The 25,311-nt window shown below is 49.3% G+C and overlaps 2 protein-coding genes across 2 annotated transcripts; one reads left to right on the top strand and one right to left on the bottom strand.

The window, feature by feature from the left end:
• Window positions 1-114: 114 nt before the first annotated feature.
• Window positions 115-15,454, bottom strand: Actn3 (actinin alpha 3). Its single transcript, XM_027408655.2, has 21 exons — window positions 15,311-15,454; window positions 9,993-10,107; window positions 9,624-9,743; window positions 9,204-9,290; window positions 9,038-9,125; window positions 8,508-8,586; window positions 8,343-8,424; window positions 7,082-7,167; window positions 6,663-6,755; window positions 5,892-6,122; window positions 5,631-5,778; window positions 4,349-4,499; window positions 3,701-3,809; window positions 3,473-3,613; window positions 3,014-3,196; window positions 2,476-2,610; window positions 2,213-2,392; window positions 1,210-1,356; window positions 1,049-1,114; window positions 480-638; window positions 115-396 (listed from the first exon to the last, which is right to left on the bottom strand). Exons 1-21 carry the CDS (start codon window positions 15,452-15,454, stop codon window positions 238-240), a joined length of 2,703 nt encoding a protein of 900 aa, XP_027264456.1. The 3' UTR covers window positions 115-237.
• An 820-nt stretch (window positions 15,455-16,274) lies between these two features.
• Zdhhc24 (zinc finger DHHC-type containing 24) lies at window positions 16,275-23,637 on the top strand. The gene is made up of 3 exons (XM_027408659.2): window positions 16,275-16,600; window positions 17,758-18,035; window positions 20,671-23,637. The coding sequence occupies exons 1-3, from the start codon at window positions 16,320-16,322 to the stop codon at window positions 20,967-20,969; spliced, it is 858 nt and encodes a 285-aa protein (XP_027264460.1). The 5' UTR covers window positions 16,275-16,319; the 3' UTR covers window positions 20,970-23,637.
• Window positions 23,638-25,311: the final 1,674 nt, after the last annotated feature.

Below are 25,311 nucleotides of genomic sequence, written 5' to 3'. Positions count from 1 at the left end.
ATCTCTGAGGGAAAAGATGGGTCTTAGGGATCCCTGGTGGGTCAAGGTAGGGTGGGTAGCTGGTCCTACCCAAGAACTCCAGGGCCCAGTCTCCCCTTAGGAAACAAGAGGAAATGGGAGAGACCATAGCCTGGTCTTTATTTGGAAACACAGTGCTGGATGATCTTGAGGCCCTTTCTCTGAGGGACAGTGGAATCTACCACAGGAAATGCCCTCTCTCCTTCTCTCCTAAGAATGTCAGAGGTCACTCTCTCCATAGAGGGCGCTGGAGAAAGCCACATAGTCCAGGGCTCCAGGTGGAGCCCCAGATCCTTTGTAGGGTGCCATCCGACGGATGCAGTACTCAGCCTGCTCAGCTGGGAGCTCTCGCCGCAGCTCTTCCGGGGTAATATAATTCTAGAAAAAGAGGAGACATTAAGGGCCCACAGGTCTTAGGTCATGCCCTAGCCTGCCAGCCCCTCCACCACACGGGATTCCACCTTGTCTCCTGCCAGAATTTTGAAGGAGGCTACAACTTGTTCAGCTGTGTCTGTCTCAGCAGTCTCTCGAGTCATGAAGTCAATGAAGGCTTGGAAAGTCACAACCCCAGCTGCGTTAGGGTCCACCATAGTCATGATTCGAGCAAACTCCACTTCCCCCTGCAGAGACAGAGGGCAAGCACAGTGTCCATAAGTGATAAAGTCAAGAGAGCTCCTTATGTCCTCTCCTGGGGATTTTCCATACTTGATTTGCATCACCCAGTGACAACGTATCCTCTTCTTCCCAAGACATTATCAGCTTGGCTTTAGGGAGTTCTTCATGCTAGGCAGAAATCTGTCTTTTGCCCATGGCAACTCCCCCTTGTTTGCTTGATATTTTATGATTTTTTCTTGGGAGTGGGGGCATGGTCCAAGCTAAGACCTTGAGGTTGTATACAACTAGTTGATTTACCTCTGTGCTTTAGATAGCCTTTGTGTGGGTGTGATGAACAGAGATGATTTGTGTGAAGAGGGAGCCAGACAGAAGGAGAGGAACTGATGATACTTGTAGAAGTGGGTAGGAGACTCACCAGGTCATAACCCATGGAGATGAGGCAAGCTCTGAAGTCATCAGGCTCCATCATCCCATTTCGCTTCTGTGGAGGGCAAATGGATATCAGGCTTGGTCTCCAAATCCCACCAACCCCGCCCCCCCCATCTCTTAGCCCACAGGACTTAGGGCCCTGCTGACCCGGTCAAAGTGATTGAAGGATGCCCGGAACTCGTTGAGCTGCTCCTGGCTCAGGCCCTTGGCATCTCGGGTCAATACCTGGTTCTCTACCTCATTGATGGTGCGAGCAATGGAGGTGAGCAGCTGCTCCCAGCCCACACGAATGTGCTAGAGGGCAAGAGACAAGGCAGTCAGTGGGTGGCCCACTCTTTGTCCTTACTCCAGTTTTTTGTTTGTTTGTTTGGAGACAGGGTCACTCTATGTAGCCCTGGATGTCCTGGAATTCTATGTAGATCAGGCTGGCCTCAAACTCAGAGCTCCACCTGCCTCTGTCTCCCAAGTGCTAGGATTAAAGACATACACCAACACACCTGGCTGTCTAGTTAGTTGTATTCTTAATCCGTTATGTGGCATTGGACAAGTCCTCCCCTTTATTGGGCCTCTGTCCCCATCTTGAAGTTTCCCTAAGTGACTCTAAGCAGCACTATATTGAGACAGGGTTTCTCTGTGGCTTTGGAGGCTGCCCTGGACCTAGCTCTTGTAGACCAGGATGGTCTCAAACTCACAGAAATCTGCCTGCCTCTGCCTCTATCTCCCAAGTGCTGGGATTAAAGGTGTGCGCCATCAACGCCTGGCCTGGCACTGTCTATCTTATAATGGCTTACTATGTATTAAGTATTGATCAACCAGCCATGGCCAGTCCTGGGGTGGGTTTTAGGATGCTTTGACTCTGAACAGGTCACTTATCATTTTCCTTTCCTTCCCTGCCCCTTTCTTTCTTGCCTCATAAACCCCAGGCTGACCTTGAACTTGCTATGTAGCTGAGAATGACATTTGAAGTCCTGATCTTTGTGCCTCTACCTCTCAAGTGATGGCATTATAGGTGTGCATCATACCTGGCCTGGACTAGTTACTTCCAATTGCTGGATAGCCATATTGCCATGGGGCATTGGAAAAGCTTGCTCTGTTCAGCTATGGTCACATCAGGCTTCCCTTCCCTTTTTCTCAAGGGTGAGACCCCCACCTCCATGCTGTAGACTGTGTGCTTGTTGTCAAAGACCAGGCTCTCCTGCAACAGCTGGTGGTCACCCTCCAGCCGGTCAATGTTGCTCTTGTAATTGATGATGTTCTGTTCCTGCTGCCGTAGACCTGCCATCTGCTCCTCCAGAGAGCCGGCCAACCCAGCTGCCAGTCGCCCTACCTCCTGCAGGGGTACCCAGGCAAGATAAGAATTCTTAACTTCCTCAACCCCATTCCCTGAGCTGTCCCAGCTCTCCAAGTCCTTACCTCCACCTTTCCTTGGATCCAGGGTCCTATGGCATTGGCCTGGGCTGCAAACTGTCGCCGGAGCCTCTCATTCACCTGCTGCCGTGCCAGTTCCTCCTGTAGTGTCTGGTCACGGCTGGGTACCAGTTTTCGGACCTGAGAAAGAGAGTGGTTGAGTCTGAGGGCCAGGAGATGGTTCTGAGGCAAGATGGCCTTCAGGCCTTCAAACCTCAGTTCTTGTTCTCATGAGACACATTGGGATAAACTCTGAGGCAAATGGCTTCATATTTATAGGCTCCAGTTTCCTCATCTGTACAATAGTGCCCAATGACATAACTAGTATAGGTGGGCTTTGTGGATGATATGCATACAGTAAATTATATGTCTGTCAATCCTGATAGAGAAATGGTGTTCAAGCTTATCCAATGCCATGAGGAATCTGTGGCAGACCCAAGATCTGGATAGAGGTGGGCTTTATTCCCCATATCTTGGGACACCAGAGGTTTCATTGATTCAAACGTGCAAGTGGGGACTATGCAGGGTTGCCAGTGACACTGACCGTGTCCCACTTATTGTTGATGTCCTGTGAACTGAGGGTGATGTAGGGGTTGGTAGACTTTGGCCGCAGCCCGTACGTTTGGCAAATCTTCTGGATCTCTCCTTGGATGCCCAGGATGGCACCTCGCTCTCGATCAGCCTCGGGCAATGTTGCCTTGAACTGTTCATGTGCTGTTAGCAGGCTCTGGGGGAGAACAGAAAGGATCAGCCAGCGCACCCACTTATCACAAGCAACAGAGGAGGCAGAACAGGGAATTAGGCCACCTAGTAGTTGGTGCAGGACTGGTTTAAGAATCTGGGCCTCTTGCCTGCCAGCCCAGCACTATATAACTGGGGATTTTTCCTGCTTCCTATACCTATTAGCCAGGAACCCAAAGGTGTGGCTGATGGGATGTGAGACTAGTTTACCTCTCATTATGTTCAGTGCCTCCCAAACTTCTCCCCTAATGCCTGCACTCACCTGAGTCTCTTCCACAGAGTGCACTAGCCACACGTCCTGCAGGTCCTCAATAGCCCCATCCAGCCAGTTGTTGAAGGGTGCTGCCCGCCGAGCAAACTCTAGTTGCAACTGGTCAATGGTTTCTAGGAGCTTCTCCATCCTCTAGGGGTCAGGAGGACCATGGATCAGACCCTCTGTAGCTTGCTGGACTCCTCACCTTGTCCTCAGTTCCCTGGACCACCTGCCCACCTCTAGTGCATCTCTCCTCTTCTGGGTCAGTGTACCCAAGTTATCCCACTGGTCGCAGATGGCTTGGCAGCGGCTATTCACCGAGGCTGCCTCATGATAGTCCAGCTCACTGATAGGTCAAAAGGGGAATGCATTTAGAGGCAGACCCTGGCCTAAATTGAACCCTGGTGAAACCCAAGGTGGGGTGAGGGTGCAGGAGTGATTGCTAGGCAGCCAGAGTAGGTGTGTGGTAGAGAGGAGCTTTTTCTTTCAGGGGTGTCAGTGTGTTCTTGCAGGAAGACTGGCACCCAGGATCCTCAGTTCCAGTCCCTGGAGATGTCCTGATGTGGAGCCTGGGGTTTCAGAAGCAGGACTGTGGGAGAAGAGGAACTGGAGGAGGTGGTTGGTGAGGCCAAGGCTGACTGGGGTGGTGGGCTAACATCTGAGGTGAAAGGGGTTTTCAGGTCATGGGGGACAGGTTTCACCATGCAGTGGGACTGGGAAAGTGTCAATGGATAAATGTAGGGGTTGGGAATGGTGTTTCAGGAAGGGCTTCAGTAATGGTGTGAGAGGAAACAGGGTGCCATCACTTGGTTACCAAGGGTCTGACAGAGGAGTTGGGTGGGGCTCAATGGGAAGGGTCAGGGCCATGCCTCTGGCCACGCCTACTTGAGTTCCTGGGCCAGCGCAGCGATGTGTTCCACCCGGTCTTGGTGTGCAGCCAGGTCGCTCTCAAAGGCCTCGTGGCGCCTCAGCAGAGCACGCACCTCTTGCAGTGAAGCTGACTCGTAGTCGTGCTGGTTCAGCATCTCCTCTTTGCCTGCTCGGAAAGAGAACAAGGTCCTGTCACCCAGAGGCCACCATGACTGTACTGTAGTGTAGTTTCCCAGCATACCTTGAGATGCCAGCCAGATCTTTGGCATTGCTTGCCAATGAAAGGAATGTCCCCTGACCCATCAACGTTCAGGATGACCTTTGCTACAATTTTGGAATTACTTGATAATCCACACCACCCCACTGCTCTGTTATTGCTGAGACAGGTTCTCTGTACATAGTCCTGGCTGTACTGGAACTTGCTATGTTGATCAGGCTGGCCTCAAACTCACAGGGATCTGTCTACCTCTGCCTCCCTAGTGCTGGGATTAAAGGTGTGTGACACCATGCCTTGTTTAACAGATTCATTTTTAAGGAGCCATTCTTTTTAATATTCATTTTTATGTGTATGACTGTTTTGTCTACACAACATATTCATGCCTGGTGTACAAGGAGGTCAGAAGAGTGTGTTGGCTACCCTGGAACTGTAGACACAGATGCCGTGAGCCATGGTTTACTGGAAATTGACTCAGGTCCTCTGCAAGAGCAGTCAATGCTCTTAACCACTAAGCCATCTCTCTAGCCCCAAGGACTCATTCTTTTGTAGAACCGAAATCTCTGATATAATCCTGAATGGATGGCATTATTTATGGAAAATGATAGATATATTTGACTTATGCAGTATTCTACATCAATATACTTTGAATATAACATAGTGATGTTGAGATTAAGGACTTATCTTTGGACACCTATTCCATATACAAAAGCTAAATGACAAATTAATCAGAGAAGACTACAAAGGATGAGAGCCTGAGAGGAGGGAGATTAAGTTTATAGGTAACAAAACTAGCCCCAAGAGGAGCCCAGATTGCACTGCAAGTCAGGATGGAATGAAAAATCTGGCCTCCGGTCAGGTTTGGTAGCTCATGTCTTTAATCCCAGTACCCCCAGCATTCAGGAGGCAGAGGCAGGTAGATCTCTGTCTGGTCCAAATAGTGAGTTCCAGGCTAGTTAGCACTATATAGTAAGACAATTTTGAGGGCGGGGCAAATTTGGTCTCTGGTTCCCTGCAGACCATTGGCCCCTGTCCTGTGTATTTTGTCCCAGGAAAGAGTCTAGTCCCATAAGATATACTTACCCCGGGTCCAAGCTTCATGCAGGGAAGCCTTCTGTTGGAACTTCTCAGCCAGGTGCTGAAGCCTCTGCAGACGCCTGATCTCTGAAAGCAGCCAGTCCTCATAGCCCTTCTCCACCTGCTCCAGTCCTCGCCATGCATTAGCAATGTCCTGTGTGGAAAACAAAGGTGGCCTCCAGCACAGTTCACCTATTATGCAGATGGGGATCAAGAACCCAAGGTCACCCAGAGCATGTGAGCACTCTCATGACCAGCCTATCTCACCGAAACCAGTTTGCCCTCAGAGGGCATGAAAGCAGGTCTATTGCTCAGGCGCAGCTTGGTCTGCAGCGTGTTGAAGTTGATCTCCAGCTGGCACTTCTCCTGCACTCGGGGAGGCTTGTGCAGGCGTCTATAGTCCCGGAAGTCCTCCAGCTTGCGCTGCATTGCAGTCATACTAGGCTCACCTACTCGGTTCTCCAGCCATGGGACAGTGCGACGGATCCACTCCAGCAACTGCCAGGACCAGAGCAAAGCAGCAAGTTCTGAGCTGACCTCCACACCTCACCCACTCATCTCCACTCCATACATAGTCTGTGGCCAGAGGGCCAGGCCTCAAATATGTGGAGGGGACTTCCAAAACTATGGAGAATAGGATGGGGTAGTCTGTCTTCACTGGTTAGAGGACTAGTGTGTGTGTGTGTGTGTGTGTGTGTGTGTGTGTGTGTGTGTGTCTTGAATCTAGGGTAGACAAGCACTCTACCACTGAACCACATCCCAGTTCCAGGACAGTCAATCTTAGTCCAGGGACCAAAATATGTTGGCATAAAAACCTAAATATACGGGAAGGATGGGACCAGTGAGTGTATGAACAATAACTGAATCAGGAATGACTGGGAGTTTTGGCTGACAGAAGGGCAGGAGATGGTGAGGAGGCAGAAACAGAAAGAACCTGGAAGGAGGCTCTGCAGACTCATGCCAGAGGTTAAGGCTAGAGGAGTTGGGACAGTCAGTGGGAACAGGGTAAAGAGTATAGCTCTCTGGCCCTAGCCTCACCTCACTGGCTAATTTTTCATACTCCTCCATCAGCTTCTCGTTTTCCTGGTTCACAGCTAACACCTTGCAGATCCTGTTGGCAGCCGTCTCTGCCTGTAAGTGGGGGGCAGCAAGAGGGCTCAGGACAAGCTACCCCAGACTCCACAACCGAGCTTCCCTGTGTGAAACTTTAAAAAACTTGGTCTGTGTACAAATCAAGGAGGGTTGATCACGTTTCTAAGGTGGGAGGGTGCTTTCAGGACAAAGGCCTCTGTCCCTGAGCCATCCCCCCACCAAGGACCCATTGTGTACAACTGAAACAGCAGGCTTCCTCCCACTTGGCACCTTCCACTAATATTGGGCTAACACCAAGATTGGGCCCTTGGATCCTACCTAGGCAGCAATGCCCTTAGTGGGGCGGCAATGGGGTCCTTCTTTACCTGCTCAGCCCCAGCAAACGCATGGTAGAAGCAGGAAACATAGGTCATGATGGCTTTCTCATCTGGTTTTGGGGTGTTCACAATGTCTAGGGGAGGACAGCAAGGTGTGTTGTTTTTTTGAGGCATGGGAATCAAATCCAGGGCTTTTCTCATGATATTACTTAGCAACATCCTCAATTCTTGGTTTATACTGTGTATGTTGACCAAAGCCAGGGTGGGGAATGAACTCAAGACTCTTCCCCTCCATGCAGATAATACCCTCAGGATGACAAAAGCAGAGACTTCTAGTCACTAACAGCCAGTGTCCCCAAGACCAGTGTTTTCCTCTTTCAGGAAGCCCTCTGTGATCACCCTAGGGCCTGGTGTGAGACCATGCATGAGTGTGCAGATACTGAGGCCCTCATGAGGGACCTCTGAACTCTGCCTGGTGGTCCCAGCCAGCCTGTAATTCAGTCTCTGCCTTTTCTGTAAGTCTTATGATTTCGTTGGAGGCCAGAAGCAGTTCTTCTTGGTACACAGACATCCAGGGTACCACACAGCAGCTGCTCAGAAAATATTTGCTGCTTCACTGACTAAACCCTGTTTGGGCTCAGGGACCACAGGCAGAGAAGCTTCCAGTCTTGGGAACCAATATTATCCTGGATAACCAGGAGGCTGGGTATGAGACAGACAGCAGAGCCATTCCACAGAGGAAACGGGGGATGGAGGGCAGGGGTGGTAATGGAAAGCTCCTGGAGAAAAGAAATGATGGAATGAAACATTGTGAAAAGAGCTAGGAGTGGTAGCGCCTGCCTATAATTCCAGCACTTGAGTGGTGGAGGCAGGGAAATCAGGAATTCAAGGGTAGCCTCAGAGATATACTGAGTTTGATGCCAGCCTGGGCTACATGAGGCTCTGTCTCAAAAACCATAGATTCTGAAAAGGAAGAAGGGCTGGGTGGTGGTGGCGCACACCTTTAATCCTAGCACTTGGGAGGCAGAGGCAGGTGGATCTCTGTGAGTTTGAAGCCAGCCCAGTCTACAGGAGTTCCAGGACAGCCTCCAAAGAAATACAGAGAATCCTTATCTTGAAAAACAAAAACAAAAGAGAGAGAGAGAGAGAGAGAGAGAGAGAGAGAGAGAGAGAGAGAGAGAGAGAAGGGAGAAAGGTGGGGATAGAGTAGGGGGTAGGAGTAAAATGTCACTGGAGGAGGGGAGAGCAGGGTACTGTGTGGAGGTCGGGCTGTGTACCACTTAATACTGTTCTCACCCATTGATCTCACCTTCTGCATCCAGCATCTTAGGGATGTCCAGGTATTTCTCTGCCACCTCAAAGGCAGTATTCAGGTTTCCAATCGGGTCATCCTAGAGAGTCACGAGGGGTAAAAGTGAAAGGTCAGCCGAAGGCAGAGACCGCAGAATTGGATCTGCGACTTACAGAGGCTCACCTTGCGCAGCTTGGCGTAATCAATGAGGTCTGGCCGGTGGCGGTGAATGAGAGCACAGAGGGCCAGGCCATCCTTCCAACTGGACAGACAGAAAGAGTTGTCAGGTTTGGGTTCAGAGTGAGGCCATGTCCCACCCTCAGCCTAGAAGCACCCCAGCAGGACCTCCTTTACTGTGAAATGCAGTCAAGTAAATTTCTTGGCCCCTCGTTGCCAGACCGTCTCCTCACAGTTCCTTACAATCCCTTCCCACTCCTGGGCTCAGACCAGACCAGTTTCTAGGTATGTGGAGTATCCAGGTCTTCTCTGGCTGAAATATGTTTCCATGGATGTCACAACTGTTCCTTGTCCCAGGAGTGTACTGCAACCCTCCTTTTCTGTCCCAGTCACTGCCTGTGTCCTGAGTCCTTGTTTCAGAGGCTGTTTCAATAACTGAACTGGAGCCCCTCCAATCACTGAAGTCTGTGACAGGGCCAGTCTACACCTTCACGAACCAGAGCTGCTCACTGTACCCACGATGCCATCTAACAGACCTGGTATGGAAGTTCTGTACGTTGACATTGCGGTATGGTGCTGTTTTCCGCTGACACCAGAGAAGCAAGCCTTCTTTGGCTGAAGTCTCTGGGGGACAAAGGGACAGAAGTGTTAGCTAGGGAAGAGTCTGAGCTGGCTCTCTCCACCGCCTCCTCCTCTGCTCACCCTCTACAGAGATGTCCTGGATGGCAAAGCGGAGGATGATGGTCCAGATCATGCCCAGGGTCATCTTCAGGTTCCCATCAACAATTTCTGTCAGGGACAAGAGTCAGAGTTGGATTCCAGGCCTCAGCACACGGTCCTCCAGCTCAGCCTCCTGGCCCTTGTATCCCACCCAAGACCTGGTACCTTGTAAACACTTAACAAGCACTCAATAATCACCTAGTGGTTTTTTGTTGTTGTTTTTGTTCATTTGTTGTTTAAAGAATGATTTGTTGAACACCTGCTATGTACCAGGTGCTGGGCTGGCATTTTGGGTACAGTTACTTCTAATAGACAGCAATAACTATCTCCACTGGGTTTTGCAGAAGAAACCTATTGATTCCCTCTGAGTCTTTGCCCAGGCTCCTCCTGTTCCCTTCTTACCTTCAGCACCAATGGACACAAGCTTAACTCCTTTGCTGGCAATGAAGTCTAGGGCCTTATTGACATTGGCGATTTTGTGGAAGCGCATCTTGCCTTTGTCTGGCCTGGGAAGCCTCTCTCCTGAGTATAAGAGGAGAGGATAAGGGTCAAAGATTATTGGAGGGGACCTGGAATGTACTTCAGTAATAGAGTGTTTGTCTAACCTGACTGAAGCCCTGAATTTGATTCACAGCCCTGAAAAAAAACTGTTTTAATTTTAAAATGCTGTTCCCAAGCTTTCCCTTCTCCAACACAACTCCCTTCCAGTACTCTGCTGACACCATTCCCACAACTCTCCAGATTTCCCTGGCCACAGATGTATGCCCTCACCGGAAATGACCTCCAGGAGCAGCATGAGCTTCAGACCGTTGCGGAAGTCCTCTTCAATGTTCTCAATCTGAGTGCCTGCCTTGCGCAGGTGTGAGTTGCACCATGCAGTGAAGGTCTAGGGGCAAAAGATAGTGATTGGACAGTAGGAATAGATCTAGAGATGGGGAATGCCTGGAACTGAGCCTGATACACACACACTTAGCCCCTCCATTAAGGCGGGTCCTAGAGCTCAAGGCCCTGGGTGTAAATCCTGGTTCTACCACTGGCTTGCTCTGTGTCCTTCCCCAGCTTCTTTTGCTCTTAGAGTTTTACTTCTACTGAGAGAAGAGAAATGGTTCTGGGGCCCCTGCAGGTACCAGTTTGGACTTGGGACCTCCCTGTGGTCAGCACTCCAGCTTTGTTGCAGAATGTTCCTTTACACTGTGTGAAGATGATTCACTGTGATTGGTTTAATAAAGAGCTGAATGGTCAGTAGCTAGGCAGGAAGAAGTCAGGTGGGACTTCTGGGCAGAGAGAACTCAGGGAAGAAGAAAGGCAGAGTTGCCAGCCAGATGCAGAGGGAGCCGGATGGACAGTAAGAATAAAGGTAACCGAGTCACATAAAAGAACGTAGATTACAAAATATGGTTTAATTAAGTTATAAGAACTAGTTAGGAACAAGCCTAAGCTAAAGTTGACTTTCATAATTAATAATAAGTCTCCGTGTCATTTTTTTATTTTTGTGATCTGGTGGCCCAAAGAAAAAGCCTGCTCCACAGCCTTGTCTAATCTTAATCACTGGAGATGGGATTAAAAAACATGGAGTTCCTTGAGGGTCCAGATAGCCCAGGTACATGGTCTCCAAACTGAGAGCTCCTCAAGGGAATCACATCTAGATGAGAGACGGGAATCACCTGCCAGGAAGACCCCAGATACAAAAACTGCACGGGTGATCAAACTCTGACACTCCCAAAATTTGCCAATAAAGTTAAACCTTGAATCATGGGACAAACCAGTGATTAACTGACTGGAACTGGCCCCAAAGAAGCCAAATTTGGATAGATAAAACACACAGAAAGGAAAGGACAGGAACTTGAGTTTGGCACTTCTTTTGGGTTCTGGGATGAGGGAAGTGACATGTCTTTTGCAATATCTCTAGCCAAAAAGCAAGGTCAGCTACTCAACCTCTCTGAGCTAGCAGGTTTTCACCCCAGCCTTTGACTTCTGAGTCTTATCAATAAATAGAATGATAGAGACTTAATTTAAATCTTTATAGCATGGCTGCATCAGTGCCTGGACAAAGGGACTAGAAGCGCCGACAGGCTGTGACCTGAGTGGCCTGGAACCATGGGGCCACAGATGATAATTAAAATGTCAGTAGATTCATGTGCAGCAGTTAGCCAATAGAAAAACATCATTCCTCCCACCATAAAACAGATGGATGCTCCTGAGAGGTGGCCCTGGAGGCCATTTGGCATTCTCTCTTCGGCCAGATTTCCAGGTGTTCTGGGAGCTGGAGTAGAAGAGGATCCTATAAGTATTGGACAGCTGTCATTGCCGAGGTAACATGGTGAGCTTCTGTTACAGGGGGTGTATAAGTGAGTCCTTAGTCAACAAGGACCCAAGAGCAAGAGATTGCCTTCATATTTTCTACAGCCGCTTCTACCACTGGAGTATGGATGCCCTGGGTCTACAAATGGCAGGAGGATTGGCTGGGTGTTGGGAGGTGTGGAGGTAGGGGGTTAGGGAGTGAGGGAGAAAACATGAGGGTTTTTTTTTTTTTTTGACCACGTCATATGTATTCCAGGGGTTTGTGTAATTTTGAACAGTGGTGACAATGAACTTCTGATCCCCCTGCCTCCATCTCCTAAGTGGATTAAGGCTTACAGGAATGCACTACCATACCCTGTTTATTTGATAATGGGGATTGACTCTTGCTAAACTGAGTCAAAACTAATCAACTGAGTTACATCCCGGGTCCCAAATATGAGTTTTAATAAGATGTAGCCCTTCCCTGAAAGAGGTCACAGAATCAGAGTCATGTAGGTCTCTGAGGTGTACTGGCAGAGACATGTAAAGGAATTTGGGGTGTTCAAATTATGTGGAGGCTCACATGGAGGAGCAGGAGCTAGTACAGGCCCAGGAAGGGCAGACAAGGGCATATCAGGCAGGGGCAGACACAAGGGAAAATGTGTAGTCAGAAACAGTTGCTCTGTTTGTGGGACTGAAGCATTGTGGGCACTGCTAGAATAAAGCTGGAGGTGTTGGGGTATCAGTGGTGACAGACAGACCGGAGGGGTGGCAGGGGCCAGGTCATGCATGATCCTGGGTGCTAATCCAGGGAGTCTGAACTTGATCCTGAGAGCCACAGAGAGTTGGCAAAGCTCCAGGCAAGAGGGAGGCATCAGAACTTATTAATTAATTATGTTTGAGTCAGGCCTCTCTATGCAGACCTAGCTATCCTGACACTCATTATGAGGAAACAGATCATCTGAGAGAGAGCTGCCTGCCTCTGTCTTCCAAATGTAAATTTAAAAGCTAATTTAAATGTAATTAAAAGCAGGGACAATGGTTGTCAGAACAGAAGGGTAAAATGAGGTGAGAAGGGATAGAAAGAGATGGGAGTGGATATGAGGAGATATGGGAATGTACTTTGTTTCATGCTGATTGCAGGCCTTCTTATCACCTATTTATGGGTTTGGAATCATGGCCCAATGATTAAGAGCACTGGTTGTTTTTCCAAAGGACCCAGATTGGATTCCCAGCATCCATGTAAGAGGTTTAAAACTCCAGGGATCTGACACCCTCTCTGGTCTCCATGGATGCCCACATACATACACACAAATAAAAATAAATAATTAAAGAAAAAGTTTTTTTTTAAAGATAAATTTATGGAACCTCTGGGATGTAGCTCAGTTGGTGGAGTGATGGATTGCCTTGCACACAAGACTCCTGGGTTTGACTCCTAGCACCACTTAAAACCTGGTGTGGTAGTGCATACCTGCAACCCCCAACTTAGAAAGTGGAGGAAGGAGCCCTACAGTGGTGGCACATGTCTTTAATCCCAGCACTCAGAGGCAGGGGGATCTTTATGAGTTTGAGTTTGAGGCCAACCTGGCCTACAGAGGGAGTTACAGGACAGCCAGGGCTACATAGAGAAACCCTGACTCAAAAAGCAAAACAGAGGTGGAGGAAAAGCTGGAGAGAGATCGCTGAGTGATTAAGAGCAGTTGCTGCTTTGTTGTTTTTGCAGACGATCAGGGTTTGATTCCCAGCACCCACTTGGTGGGTCATTACCACCCTTAACTCCAGGTCCAGGGAATTTGATACCCTATTCTGACCTCCTTAAGCACCAAGCATGGATGTGATACGCATACATACACACAGGCAAAACACTCACTCATAAAATAAAATGAATAAATCTCATAAAAACTTTAAAAGGAAAGAGGAAGCAGAGGTTCAGAAGTTCAATGTCATCCTTGGTTACACGGCAAATCAAGACCAGCCTGGGCTACACAAGACCTTTAAAAATGCCAAGAAATATTTACAAGCCAATTGTTTTTTAATATGATCAGCTGAAGAGGACTCAGGTATCAGGAGAGAACATGAGTGCTCCAGACTGCAGACCCTGGATATTGGAGTCACTGGTAAGCAAGGAAGCAGTCACCAGGAAGCATATAGGAGCAGGGATGGATGAGGCAGATCGGGATCTGACCACAAGGATGTTACAGCCCTGGGGTAAGCGATGTGGAATGAGAAAGAAATATCCCACATGTCCATCTGTGTGGGACTCTGACTGGTTTTCAGAGCATCTACCTGTTCTGTTGATGAACTAATGGTGTATTTGAGTTGTTGGTGGATATTGTTGATGGACATAGGTGGCTGTAAATTGGAATGAAAGCATGGTTCTGATATAAATGACAAAGGCAGGAAAGAGACTGGCAGATGTTATGGTAGAGACGAGTAGACTTGAATGTGGGAGAGGGCTGGATGGCTGGGGGTAGGAATAAGAGTTGTTGAGCAAATAAATGGCAGCTGGATCCAGGGGCAGGGATTACATCATCAGGGGATTGCCAAACTCAGGGACCACAGTCATGCTTGGGAGCACAGCCATGCTTGGGAGCACAGCCATGCTTGGAGACAGGTGTGTGGGTGTGTGGGTGTGTGACAGAGGGAGAGTAGGGTGGAGGGTGGATCACCCAGGCACCTCAGCCCAATCAGCTCAACCTCCCCACCCCTGTAGTCAACGTCTGTCATCTAACCCAGAAGAAATGCCCTGGTTCTAAATTCTGGGGTTCTCAGACCCTACAAGTTCCACTGGGTACACAATGTCTGGCCCTTTCCTGGAATCAGGCATAGCTGGCAAAAGGCATGTCTAATGGCCTCTTGGTGACTTTGCCTGGCCTGCAGCTCCTCAAAATTTTCTCAGTCGAGCTGGAATCATTTTCTCTTTTAGGGAACCCAGGTGTCCTGCTCCCTCCACTGGGGAGCTAGGAGTGAAAATAGTTCAGGGAGTGGGGCAGTGCCCTACAAGGCCAGGCCTGGGCAACAGCTGCCCACATGGCCCTCTTGAGCTCCCCCAAAGGCGCTGCCTCAGCACAAGTGTCCATCTGGGCCCCCGGGTTAAGTTACTGGTAAGGGGACCCAGGGCTCCCCTCCTCCTGACCTTCTGGTCTTTTAGCAGACTCAGGGCTTCTAAAGCAGGGAGGAATATCTTGGGAAAGAGAGGGTTGGGGCAAGGGACAAAGACCCTCCGATGGGGGGACTCTTTTTCTCATAGTATATGAGAGGCTGCCTATCTCTGCTGTTTTCTGGGCCTCAGTTTCTTCAATTGTCAAGCCAATAGAGGCACTGTGGACACCAACCTGAGCAGAATACATAGTAGAGGATGGGAAAGAGTACCAGATGGTTCTTCTCCCCTACACCACCCACTGGTTGCTAGCCTGGCATGTTTTCAGGATGGGGTCTGGGGATACTTAACTGGAGAGTGGGGTGGGTGTATAAAGGGACACAACTTCTTGAGAACCCTTCGCCTCCCACCCAACAAGTTGGATCTTCTGGACCTTGTCCAAAATCTACTTTCACCGGCAGAAGTGGGGCAGTGGGCTCAAGAGAGTTGGGGGCAGGGGTCATTAGGGACTTAGGAACTCCTTGACATCCTAAATCCCTCATGAGGACTCCCAGCCTTTCTTCTAGCCCTCGGGGAAAGCAGATGGCTGGTGAGCAGAGCCTGGGTTAGGGAACGGCAGTTTAGATTATAGGAAGGTCTTTGAACTGCCCAGATGCCCAGGAGGCCTCTCAGCCTCAGTTTTGCCTTTGGGAAATGGGTGAGCACTCACTTTCCGCTGCTGTTTCTCCCAGGCCGGGTCCAACAACAAGTCACGGTCCCAGTCCTCCTCCTGTTCCATGTACTCGCCGGCCCCGCCGCCGGAGAAGGGCCCCGCCCCGGCCCCCAGACCCTCGGGCTGCATAACCATCATCATCTTGCTCGGACTCTTCGTTCTGCTCTGATCCGCTGGGCAAGCTCTTGAACGCTCAGGCCGGGTTAAGTAGAGCCCGGCCCAGCCCCAGATCGGATTCGTACTAAATATGGGGGATGTGGGTGGGGCCAGATAGGGGGCGAGGGAACTTGGGTCTGGACCAGAGAAGAGATTGTGCTGGAGTCAAAGATTGCGGAATTGCGGGGGATGCTGGAGTGACTGCTAGCTTAGACAGCGGGTTTGCATTTCAGCCCTGTGGTTAGCCTGCTGTGTGATCTTGGGAGAGTCATGGAACTCCATCTATAAAGTGGAGTCCAGGTGGTGGCTGCAGGCCATTCTAAATGTCTGCCCCCCTTCCAGCACTGCACACGAGAAACAGACCCTTATTTCTATCTCACAAGTCAGTAACACCGAGGCAACAAGCTGTTTGAGGAGTTTTCTAGGGTGATGGAGACACCCGAGCATGCAGAAAGGCTCGGGGCCAGATGATAGGGCCAGCCAGGTCTATTAATACCGGGGCGGCTGTAGAGGAGTGTGGTGAGAATGTGCTGAGCCGGGAAACCCCGACGCCACGGGGGCTGCAACTCAATCCTCCGGGGTGTGGCAGCCAGCCACGCCAGGGGGCGTGGCCCCTGCAGGTCGCTGGCGACGCTTCACTTTGACACTGAGCGGCAGCACCAACCGGATTTTGAAATCTGGTCTGTCAGCCAATCACTTCTCTGTGTCTGTGGCCCCGCCCTGTGAAACTGACGCGCAACGCACCCCTGCGAGTTCCCATTGGTCAGGGCAGACATCCGTCCGCCGCTATGCCCGCCCCAATACGGAAGCGGTGGGGTCCCAGGGATCCGACAGCGGGTGGGTCGGAACCATGGGGCGGCCCTGGGCGGCTCGAGGAGCAGAAGGAGCGTCCGCGCGGCTGCCACTGGTGCTCACCGCGCTGTGGGCCGCCGCCGTGGTCCTGGAGCTGGCTTACGTGATGGTGCTGGGGCCCGGGCCTCCCCCACTGGGACCCCTGGCCCGGGCCTTGCAGCTGGCGCTGGCTGCTTATCAGCTTCTTAACCTGCTGGGCAACGTGGGACTCTTCCTGCGCTCAGATCCCAGCATTCGGGGCGTGATGCTGGCTGGCCGCGGCGTAGGCCAGGGCTGGGCGTGAGTGTCGGGCACCGGGGTCGGCGGACAGAAGCGGGCGTGGGGGGCGTGGGACGCTGGGACCAAGAGAGGTCCTGGAACTTGAGCTGCAGGAAACCAGATGACGTTAGCATTCGAGTTGTTAGAGCCAAAGAACTCCTTTAGAACCTGGCATCCGCTACTTATCATTCAGATACTGAGCAGGCACTGACTGTTCTGGGGACTGAAGTAAAAACAGATGTCTGACCTTCTGGAGTTTATTTCAGTGGCGGAAGGGGCAAATAATAAATTATAAGCCTAATAAATAAGCAAATTGCATAAAACAGACGGTAAAAGATGATGTGGAAACAAAAAAAAAAATAGAACAGGGTAAAAGAAGGCCAGGAGCACAAGTTTCTTTTATTTTTATCAGTTTTTGTATGAATTTATGATGTGTCCAAGTCCCAGCGCACGTGCTACGGCACACATGTGGAGGTCGGAGGACAACTTTTGGGAGTTCTCTCCTTCTACCACGTGGGTTCTGGGGGACTGAACAAGTCGTCCGGCCTGTGCAACAAATGCCTTTAACCACTGAACCATCTCCCCGCCCAAAGTTTCAATGTTAAATAATACATAGATTTTCAGTTCAAGACCTTTGGGTGATGAATTTGTTAATTAGCTTGATTTAATTATTCACATTTTACCAAAGAGCCACAGTATCTGCAAGTATATTAAGATTTATTAAGTTTATACATTTGTAAGTAAAAATTAAAATACAAAAATAAAAAGTGGTCAAGGTGGGCCTTATTGAGGCATTTGCACAACAGGTGGTGGAGTTAGCCACTTGGGAATTTTTGAACTGGTTTCTGGGAGGAGGACACAGACCATGAAAGGGCAGAAGCCACCGCAGGTCCAGAATATTCCAGAACCACAAGGGTAGTGACTGGAGTGGAGAGAGGGAAAGAGATGTTAGTGGTTGACGCACTCCCAAGCCATTGAAAACTTTGTTTTTCAGTGGCTATGTCACAGAAGGTAACCACCTCAGACCAGCAGCGCTAGAGTTGAGGGGCCTGGCAAGGACAGTGGCTGTTCCTGCTCTCCAAGATGGTCTCTGGAGCTGAGGTTGGGCATGGTCTGGGGCACTGAGAGCTGTTGGGTGCACTAACCCATGGCTCTTCCCCCCTCCCCCGCCTCTGCAGTTACTGTTACCAGTGCCAAAGCCAGGTGCCACCACGGAGTGGGCACTGCTCTGCCTGCCGTGTGTGCATCCTACGCCGTGACCACCACTGCCGCCTACTGGGCCGCTGTGTGGGCTTCCATAACTACCGGCCCTTCCTGTGCCTGCTGCTTCACGCTGCTGGTGTCCTGCTCCATGTCTCAGTGCTGCTAAGCCCTGCCCTGTCAGCCCTGCTGCAGGCCCACTCAGCCCTCTACACAGTGGCTCTCCTGCTGTTGCCCTGGCTCATGCTACTCACAGGTGGGCAGTTTTCTGAATCTTGCAGGAGCCAGAGACCCTTGCACTGTGTTGGGGAACAAGGACCCTTCCCATGGGAGGTGGGATGTCCAGCTGGTTCTCTTGGGCAATGCTCTGGGGACCCCGTCCAAGAGTAAATTAAGGAGAGATGGAAACCTCATACCTAGCTGAGTGTGAAGTACTGTGCTTTACATGGTGCTCCAAGACAAGAACAGAGTTCTAGCCCCTAAATCAAGGATCCCAAGGCTTGCTACAGAAGAGGAAAGGCTAGTATGAAAGCCCATGGGTTGTTGGGATGCTAGCTAGAAGGTTATCTTAGGGGAGATGGGCAGGTCTTCTGTCCCAAATATACTCTCCACCCCCACCCCGCCTCTGGAAGCCACTGAGGTGCTCATGCTGGCTTCCTTTTAGGGTCTTCTATACATTTCTCTACGGTTCCGTTTTCCAAGGGTAGGTGCTTTTCTGCAGCTGTTATAGCCTTCCTTACTGTTCCCAGTACCTGCCTGCCTGCCTGCCTGCCTGTCTCCCTCCCTCCCACAGTCTCGCTGTGTCTCCCAGGCTGGCTTTGAACTCACTGCCTCTTCCTCAGCTTCCCAAGTACTGAGGTTGCAGGCATGTGCTGGCTCCTGGCTCCCATTTCTTGACCTCTGTGCTTCACTTCCCCCAACTCTCATATCCACAACTACTTCTTGTCGGAACCCAGAATGTGTCCCCTCCATTGGCCCTCCCTGTTTGTAACCTCCATCTTCTACCCTTTCTCCCTGGTTTTTATGTTTCAATTCATCTTCCCTGTCCGACCTTCACTGTTCCTGTTTAGGCTAGAGTCCTTCATTTCCACCTTTCTCTTGCTAATCTCCCAAGCATCTTAGCTCATCTTCCTTCTTCTGGCTACTGAGAGCTGCCAGATATACGTGTTCATGGCTAGGTTCACCTTGTTCTCCATTTGAAACTCAGGCTGGCAGGAGCATTGAGAGTTTGTGGCCCACCTGGGTTACATTTGGAGCTTAAGGTGAGCCCAAGCTACATTTTTTGAGATCTTGTCTCAGAAACAAAGAACAACAATGTTCCTGTGTTCAACTCTCCCAGGAGGGCAGGAGGGCCCACAGCTTTCAAAAGCTACCACCTCCCTTGTTGGAGGCCTCTGCTTGTTTTGTCCCCTCCTCTTCCTGTGCCCCAGCTCTCTTCATTGGCTTTCTTGGGGTTCCCTTACCTTATGTAGACCGTTTTCTTATTTTGTCTCCTCTTTCCAAAGGATGTGTGCAGCTTGCAGCTGCTTTCTCCTGCCTCTCCTTGCTCCCACCTGGCCTCTGCCCGGCCCTTCCTCCTCCTGGACTGGCACAAGTCAGGCTCTGTCTGTAGAAAACCCAGCTCCTCTAGCTTCTACCTCTCAGGAACCTCTCAGGCTCAGGGGCTTCCAGGGCTGCATTCTTCACAGGTTTTGCCTTTGGCCTCACCTAAAGCTAAGACTTCGAAATTTCCATCTCTACCTTCCCTTTTGGTCTTCCTTTCATCTGGTCTCCACAGACTTTGTATCCTGTACTTTAGTGTGGAAGATCTCTCCTCTCCCTCGAAACACTCTGGCATGTCTGGCTGCTCTTGGAGCCCCTTCCTCCCTTCAGGTTTTTACTGCACACATATCTGCTGGGTAACAGGACTTCTTAAACTGCCAGACCATTGACACTGTCTCCTAAGAGTCTCTCCTGGACAGGATATTCCTCTGCCCCCTTATCAAAGTAGATGAGCTCTATTTCCTCTACCTTTAGTATTTTTTGCACAGTATTTCTGCCATGGTTTGGAGTGGTTTCATGAGTGTGTGTGTGAGAGAGAGAGAGAGAGGGGAAGAGAGAGAGAGAGAGAGAGAGAGAGAGAGAGAGAGAGAGAGAGGAGATTGAGTACCTCCCACCTTCTGTTTGAAACACAGTCTCTCAACTTTGACAAGTAGGCCAGGCCAGCTAGCCAATAGGCTTCAGAGATCTGCCTGTCTCTGCCTCCCACCAATCATCGCTGGAATCACAGGCCTATGATACCACATCCAGATTTTTATGTGGGTCCTGAGGATCTGAATTCAGTGTCTCATGCTTGTAAGGCAAGCAGATTACTGAATGAGCCATTTCCTCAGACCAAGTACTCTTTTACTGATACAAAACACATCATTTTAGTCATTTGGAAGTGTAAAATTCAGTAGATTTTAGTATTCCAAATATACTAAATATTTAGTATATAGTGTAGTGCAACCATTACCACTAACATTTTCACTCCATAGATAAATGCTATGACCAGTAAGCAGCCCTCTCATGACTCCCTAAATCTCAAACTCTGACAATCAAATTAGTCTGCTTTCTGTGCATGTGTTTGCCCACTGAAGACAGCTCACAAGAAGCACATCCCACAACCCATGGCCCTTCGTGCCTAGCTTCTGCACAGTGTTTCATGACCTCTGGTGGTCAATTCAGCAGGAACTAGTTGCCGCTGAGGCCCAGATGGTAGCAGATGCTATGCTCCTCTGTGTAACCGAGTAACTGAATTCACAGAATGGAGGGATGAATCCCACTTCTTGGGTGGGAGGAAGGCAGGATTTGGGTTTGGGAAGGCCAGCCAACTGCTATCCCCTGAGACCATTTCTGTTTTCTCCCCACAGGCAAAGTGTCTCTGGCCCAGTTCGCTTTAGCTTTTGTGGTGGACACCTGTGTGGCAGGCGCACTGCTGTGTGGTGCTGGACTGCTCTTCCATGGGATGCTGCTGCTTCGGGGCCAGACCACCTGGGAGTGGGCTCGGGGGCAGCACTCCTATGACCTGGGCACCTGCCACAACCTGCAGGCAGCCCTGGGTCCACGCTGGGCCCTAGTCTGGTTCTGGCCTTTCCTAGCCTCCCCTTTGCCTGGAGATGGGATCACTTTCCAGACACCAGCTGAAGTGGTGGGTCTTGTGGCTTCCTGACTCCAGGTAGAGCCGGAACTGAATAGGGAGTAAGGGAGCAGAGGAGGGAGCTGGGCTTGCTTTCAATTTCATGCCAGCCACAGGAAGGAGGCCAGGTTGGCCCTTCATGCCTGTAGTGGCAGCTCTAGCTCCTTCCATGGACCTGTCCATTGTGGGCTCTTCCATGTGTAGAGTTCAGACACGGAAACTCGGCCCCTTTTGGCAGAGGAGGGTCTGGCAAGGGGGCGACTTGGTTAGCCTGCCTGCCCCTCTACCAGGCTGATAAAGTGCCCATTAGGTTCTTGTCCTTCCCCGTCTTTGCTGGGTTCCCACCCCTCACTTTACTGTTTTGCTTGCTGTTTTCCAGTTCCCATTATTATCAGGCCTGGAGACTACAGGAGGCATGAGATCCTAATGGGCCAGGGCTCTGCCTCCTCCGGCCTTGGGAGGGTGTGGTGGATCCAGGCAAGGAGAGTCCAAATGTGCTCTAGAGGGCAGCACTCCATGGAAACCTCTCTGCAGCAGGGGTTTCAAGGAAGATCTTGTAGCTCACCTGAATGTGGGGCCAAAGTTAGGATCTTTGTTCTGTAAAAACATAAAGCACTGCTAGACCACGTGACAACATTGTAGGATAGAAGTGTTGGCCTTGCTGGCCTTAACTCAGAAATCCACCTGCTTCTGCTTTTTTGTTTTCTTTTTTGACACAGGGTTTCTCTGTGTAGCCTTGGCTGTCCTAGAACTCACTTTGTAGACTAAGCTGGCTTCAGACTCAGAGATGTGCCTGCCTTTTCCTCCCAAGTGCTGGGATTAAAGGCATGCACTGCCACTGCCCGGCTGCGAAGGACATTTTTAGTGTGTGTGTACTTTCATGCATGCATGGGCATGTATACGTGGGTGCTCATGGAGACCTCAAGAGGGCATTGAATCCCCTGGGGCTGGACTTACAGGCTGTTATGAGCCACCTGATGTGGGTACTGGAAACTAAACTTGGGTCCTCTGCAAGAGTAATATATACTCTTCACCACTAAGCCACTTCTCCAGCCCCCTTTTTGCTTTTAAAAATCATTATTTATATTATTATTATCGAGACAGGGTCTCATTTAGTGTCCCAGGCTGGCCTGGAACTTTCAGCAAACTGCTTGCTTCAGACTTCCAAACCCAGGGAATTACAGGTGTGGTGAATCCACATGCCTAGCTTTCAGCATCTGATGTAAATATAGTTAATAGCTAAACACAGCAGGCTTCAGCACCCCCAGTTAACTCTGTTTGCCTTTAGACTCACTAAAATAATAGAGAAATAAAAATAATATAAATTTATAAGGGGAAAGAAGATAGATGTTTGTATACCAAAGAGCCTAGCAATGTTTTGAAACATGACAGAATTTGGGAGCTTGTTTGTCTTAATAGAGAATCAAAAGTAAAATAAAAATAAAAAAATCAAAAATCAAAATGACATATTCCTAAAGAGGGGAGAGGACAAGCAAGGCAGAACTTCCCCAGCATTATGGAAGATGAGGTTAGGCTTTGGTTTAACCTTGGGTGGGGTGTCGGACAGTTTGGATCAGGTGTGAACTGTTCTTCCCCTCAGACCTCATCTACCCCTGCAGCCACCCTCCTGGGATGTGATGGTAGGGTAATAAGGAAGACAGACTGGACCAGAGCAGCTCTGGATCTCAGGGCCAACAGGAAAGGTAGGAGGGGGGGGGGCTGGATCAAAAATAGAGCTAAGTCCACAGAAAGTGTTGGCTGTCACCTGCAAATAATAACATGCCAAGTCCCCAGGAGTCTACCCTCCTGACAGGCTTTGCCTGTACTCCAAGAGGTCATTGTTTGCCACTCAACATGCTCTGTTGTTTTAAAAAGACATTAGGAACACTTGGTGCTGCATGAGGCGCTGGCAATCTGGTGTCCTCTTCTGCAGAATATTTAATTTTCATGTGTTTTCGAGATATGTAAGGTTCCTTGGTACCCTCACCACAGCTTGTCTGGGAAAACCACCACTCCTTGAAGTTCCTGCTGTGCCCTCCCTAGTGAGTAGGAGATGAGTGACACACTGATCTTAATCATCCCCTTGCTTTCCTTGTTACATGTGTTTGTATTGGTTCTGCATGTTTTGGTTGTGTATGAATGGAATTATACCAGTTTTTTTTCTCCCCTGTGGCTTGTCTTTTCACTCAATATTGGTTCAGAGATGTGTCCAAATTACTGCATGTAGTGGTATGGTACTTTTTCTTCGACATGGAACTCTGAATATACCACAACCAAATTTTGCTTTGCTCCACTGGTCATTGTTTTTTCTACCTCTTAGTGGGAATCACCCACTAGGCACCCTTGCTCTTCCATACCAATCTGAGAGCCAGCTCCTCGGATCTCACCAATAAAAGCCCACCTTGAAGTACTCAGTGGAGCCCAACAACTGTACATCAGCTTGGTGAAAATTAGCATCTGTGAGATTCAGCTGCCCAGGTCATGAACATGGTTTATCTCCTCAATGAATATTTTCTTAGTATTTGAGACAGGGTCTCACTTTGTAGCTCTGGCTGGCCTAGAACTTACTATGTAGACCAGGCTGTCCTCAAACTCAAAGATCTGCCTGCCTGCCTCCGCCTCTGCCTCCCAAGTGCTGGGATTAAGGATGTGTCAGCTTTAAATGTTTTCAATAAAGCTTTTTTCCCCCCTGATAAACATGTCTTTTGAGTGGATCCATTTTTGTATTTGAAAATGAGCCTTCCCGAATTCTGGGATTAAAAGGGTAAATCACCATATCTGGCTTCTTCTTTTTTCTTCTGTGTAACAGTTCTGGCTGTCCTGGAACTCGCTTTGTAGACCAGGGCTGCCTCTGTCTCAGGTGCTGGGATTACAGGTGTGTGCTACCACCACTTGGCCTTTTACTTTATTTTAAACTTTTTGTTTTGTTTTGTTTTTTGTTTTTTCGAGACAGGGTTTCTCTGTGTAGCTTTGGAGCCTATCCTGGCACTCGCTCTGGAGACCAGGCTGGCCTCGAACTCACAGAGATCCGCCTGCCTCTGCCTCCCGAGTGCTGGGATTAAAGGCGTGCACCACCAACGCCCGGATTATTTTAAACTTTTAAAAAAAGATTTTATTTATTTATCATATATACAACATTCTGCTTCCATGTATATCTGTACATCAGAAGAGGGCACCAGATCTCATAACAGATGGCTGTGAGCCACCATGAGGTTGCTGGGAATTGAACTCAGGACCTCTAGAAGAGCAGTCAGTGCTCTTAACCTCTGAGCCATCTCTCCAGCCCCTATTTTAAACTTTTTAAAAAACATTTTATGTGTCTAATTGCCTACATGTATGTATGTGCACCATGTGGGTGCCTAGGGCCAAAAGTGGTGGCAGGTCCCTGAAATGAGTTTCAGACAATTGTGAGCCACACCATATGGGTGCCAGAAACTGAGCTCAGATCCTTTGCAAGTGCTCTTTTTCACTGAACCCCCCCCTCTGGCCCATTTCTGACTTTAGAGGGAATGGACTGTTTAATTAAATAAGTTCACTATGAGTTTTTTAAAATTAGATGCTGTTAGGCTACACACACAAAAATAAATGCAAAAATTAAGTGCATCTTTGAAAGGATACCATGAGGACAGAACAGAAGAGCTGAGAACTAAGGAAAAACATGGTTTGAAACTTAAAAGCTAACAAAATTCTCAATCTCAGAAAACAATGACCATGACAGAAGAGAGAAGAAAATCAGGATCAATCCAGTTCTCTCAGGAATGACCATTTATCAGATGTTGGGCTTAACTGGAGCTCTAGAGAGAAAAGTACAGCTCTGAGAAGGAATGCCCATCTATCCCCACCTCACAAAGCAACAATCAGGAACCAGGAGAAAGCCAGAGGACACCGGATCTTTGTCTATGGAAAATTATCTCAGCTTTTGTTTACCACCCAAATTATTAAATGTGTGAGCTGAATACAGCAATGTCCAGACAAGCAGTGATCGAGTGGGTTTTTGTTTTGTTTTTTTAAGATTTTATGTTATGTATGAGTGCTCTATCTCCATGTACTCCTTCATTCCAGCAGAGGGCACCTGATCTCATAACAGATGGTTGTGAGCCACCATGTGGTTGCTGGGAATTGAACTCAGGACCTCTGGAAGAGCAGCCAGTGCTCTTAGCCACTGAGCCATCTCGCCAGTCCCTTGAATGGGTTTTAAAAAGAAGTTACCCATGGATATCTTTTACCAAATGAGGGCAGAATAAGAAAGAAGGCACGGAGCTCAGGAATCAGGGGATATAGCCCTAGATAAGGGAAAAGGGAACTCTCTTATAGGAGTCTACACAGAAGTAAGCTATGAAGGAAGTGTGCTTAGAAAAGAACCAAGATTGGAGAG

Source organism: Cricetulus griseus, chromosome 3 (assembly GCF_003668045.3).
Source record: "Cricetulus griseus strain 17A/GY chromosome 3, alternate assembly CriGri-PICRH-1.0, whole genome shotgun sequence".
Lineage (NCBI taxonomy): Eukaryota > Metazoa > Chordata > Mammalia > Rodentia > Cricetidae > Cricetulus > Cricetulus griseus.
This window is presented reverse-complemented; position numbering and strand designations above follow the sequence as displayed.

Bases quoted from the DNA above. Each gene is read 5' to 3' on its own strand.
- Actn3 (XM_027408655.2), bottom strand. From the start codon at position 15,454: ATGATGATGGTTATGCAGCCCGAGGGTCTGGGGGCCGGGGCGGGGCCC. The intron at 10,108-15,310 runs GTGAGTGCTCAC...TTTTGCCCCTAG, and splicing joins GGGAGAAACAGCAGCGGAAA to ACCTTCACTGCATGGTGCAA. The intron at 9,744-9,992 runs GTGAGGGCATAC...TCTTATACTCAG, and splicing joins GCTCCTGGAGGTCATTTCCG to GAGAGAGGCTTCCCAGGCCA.
- Zdhhc24 (XM_027408659.2), top strand. From the start codon at position 16,320: ATGGGGCGGCCCTGGGCGGCTCGAGGAGCAGAAGGAGCGTCCGCGCGG. The intron at 16,601-17,757 runs GTGAGTGTCGGG...CCGCCTCTGCAG, and splicing joins GGCGTAGGCCAGGGCTGGGC to TTACTGTTACCAGTGCCAAA. The intron at 18,036-20,670 runs GTGGGCAGTTTT...TTCTCCCCACAG, and splicing joins CTGGCTCATGCTACTCACAG to GCAAAGTGTCTCTGGCCCAG.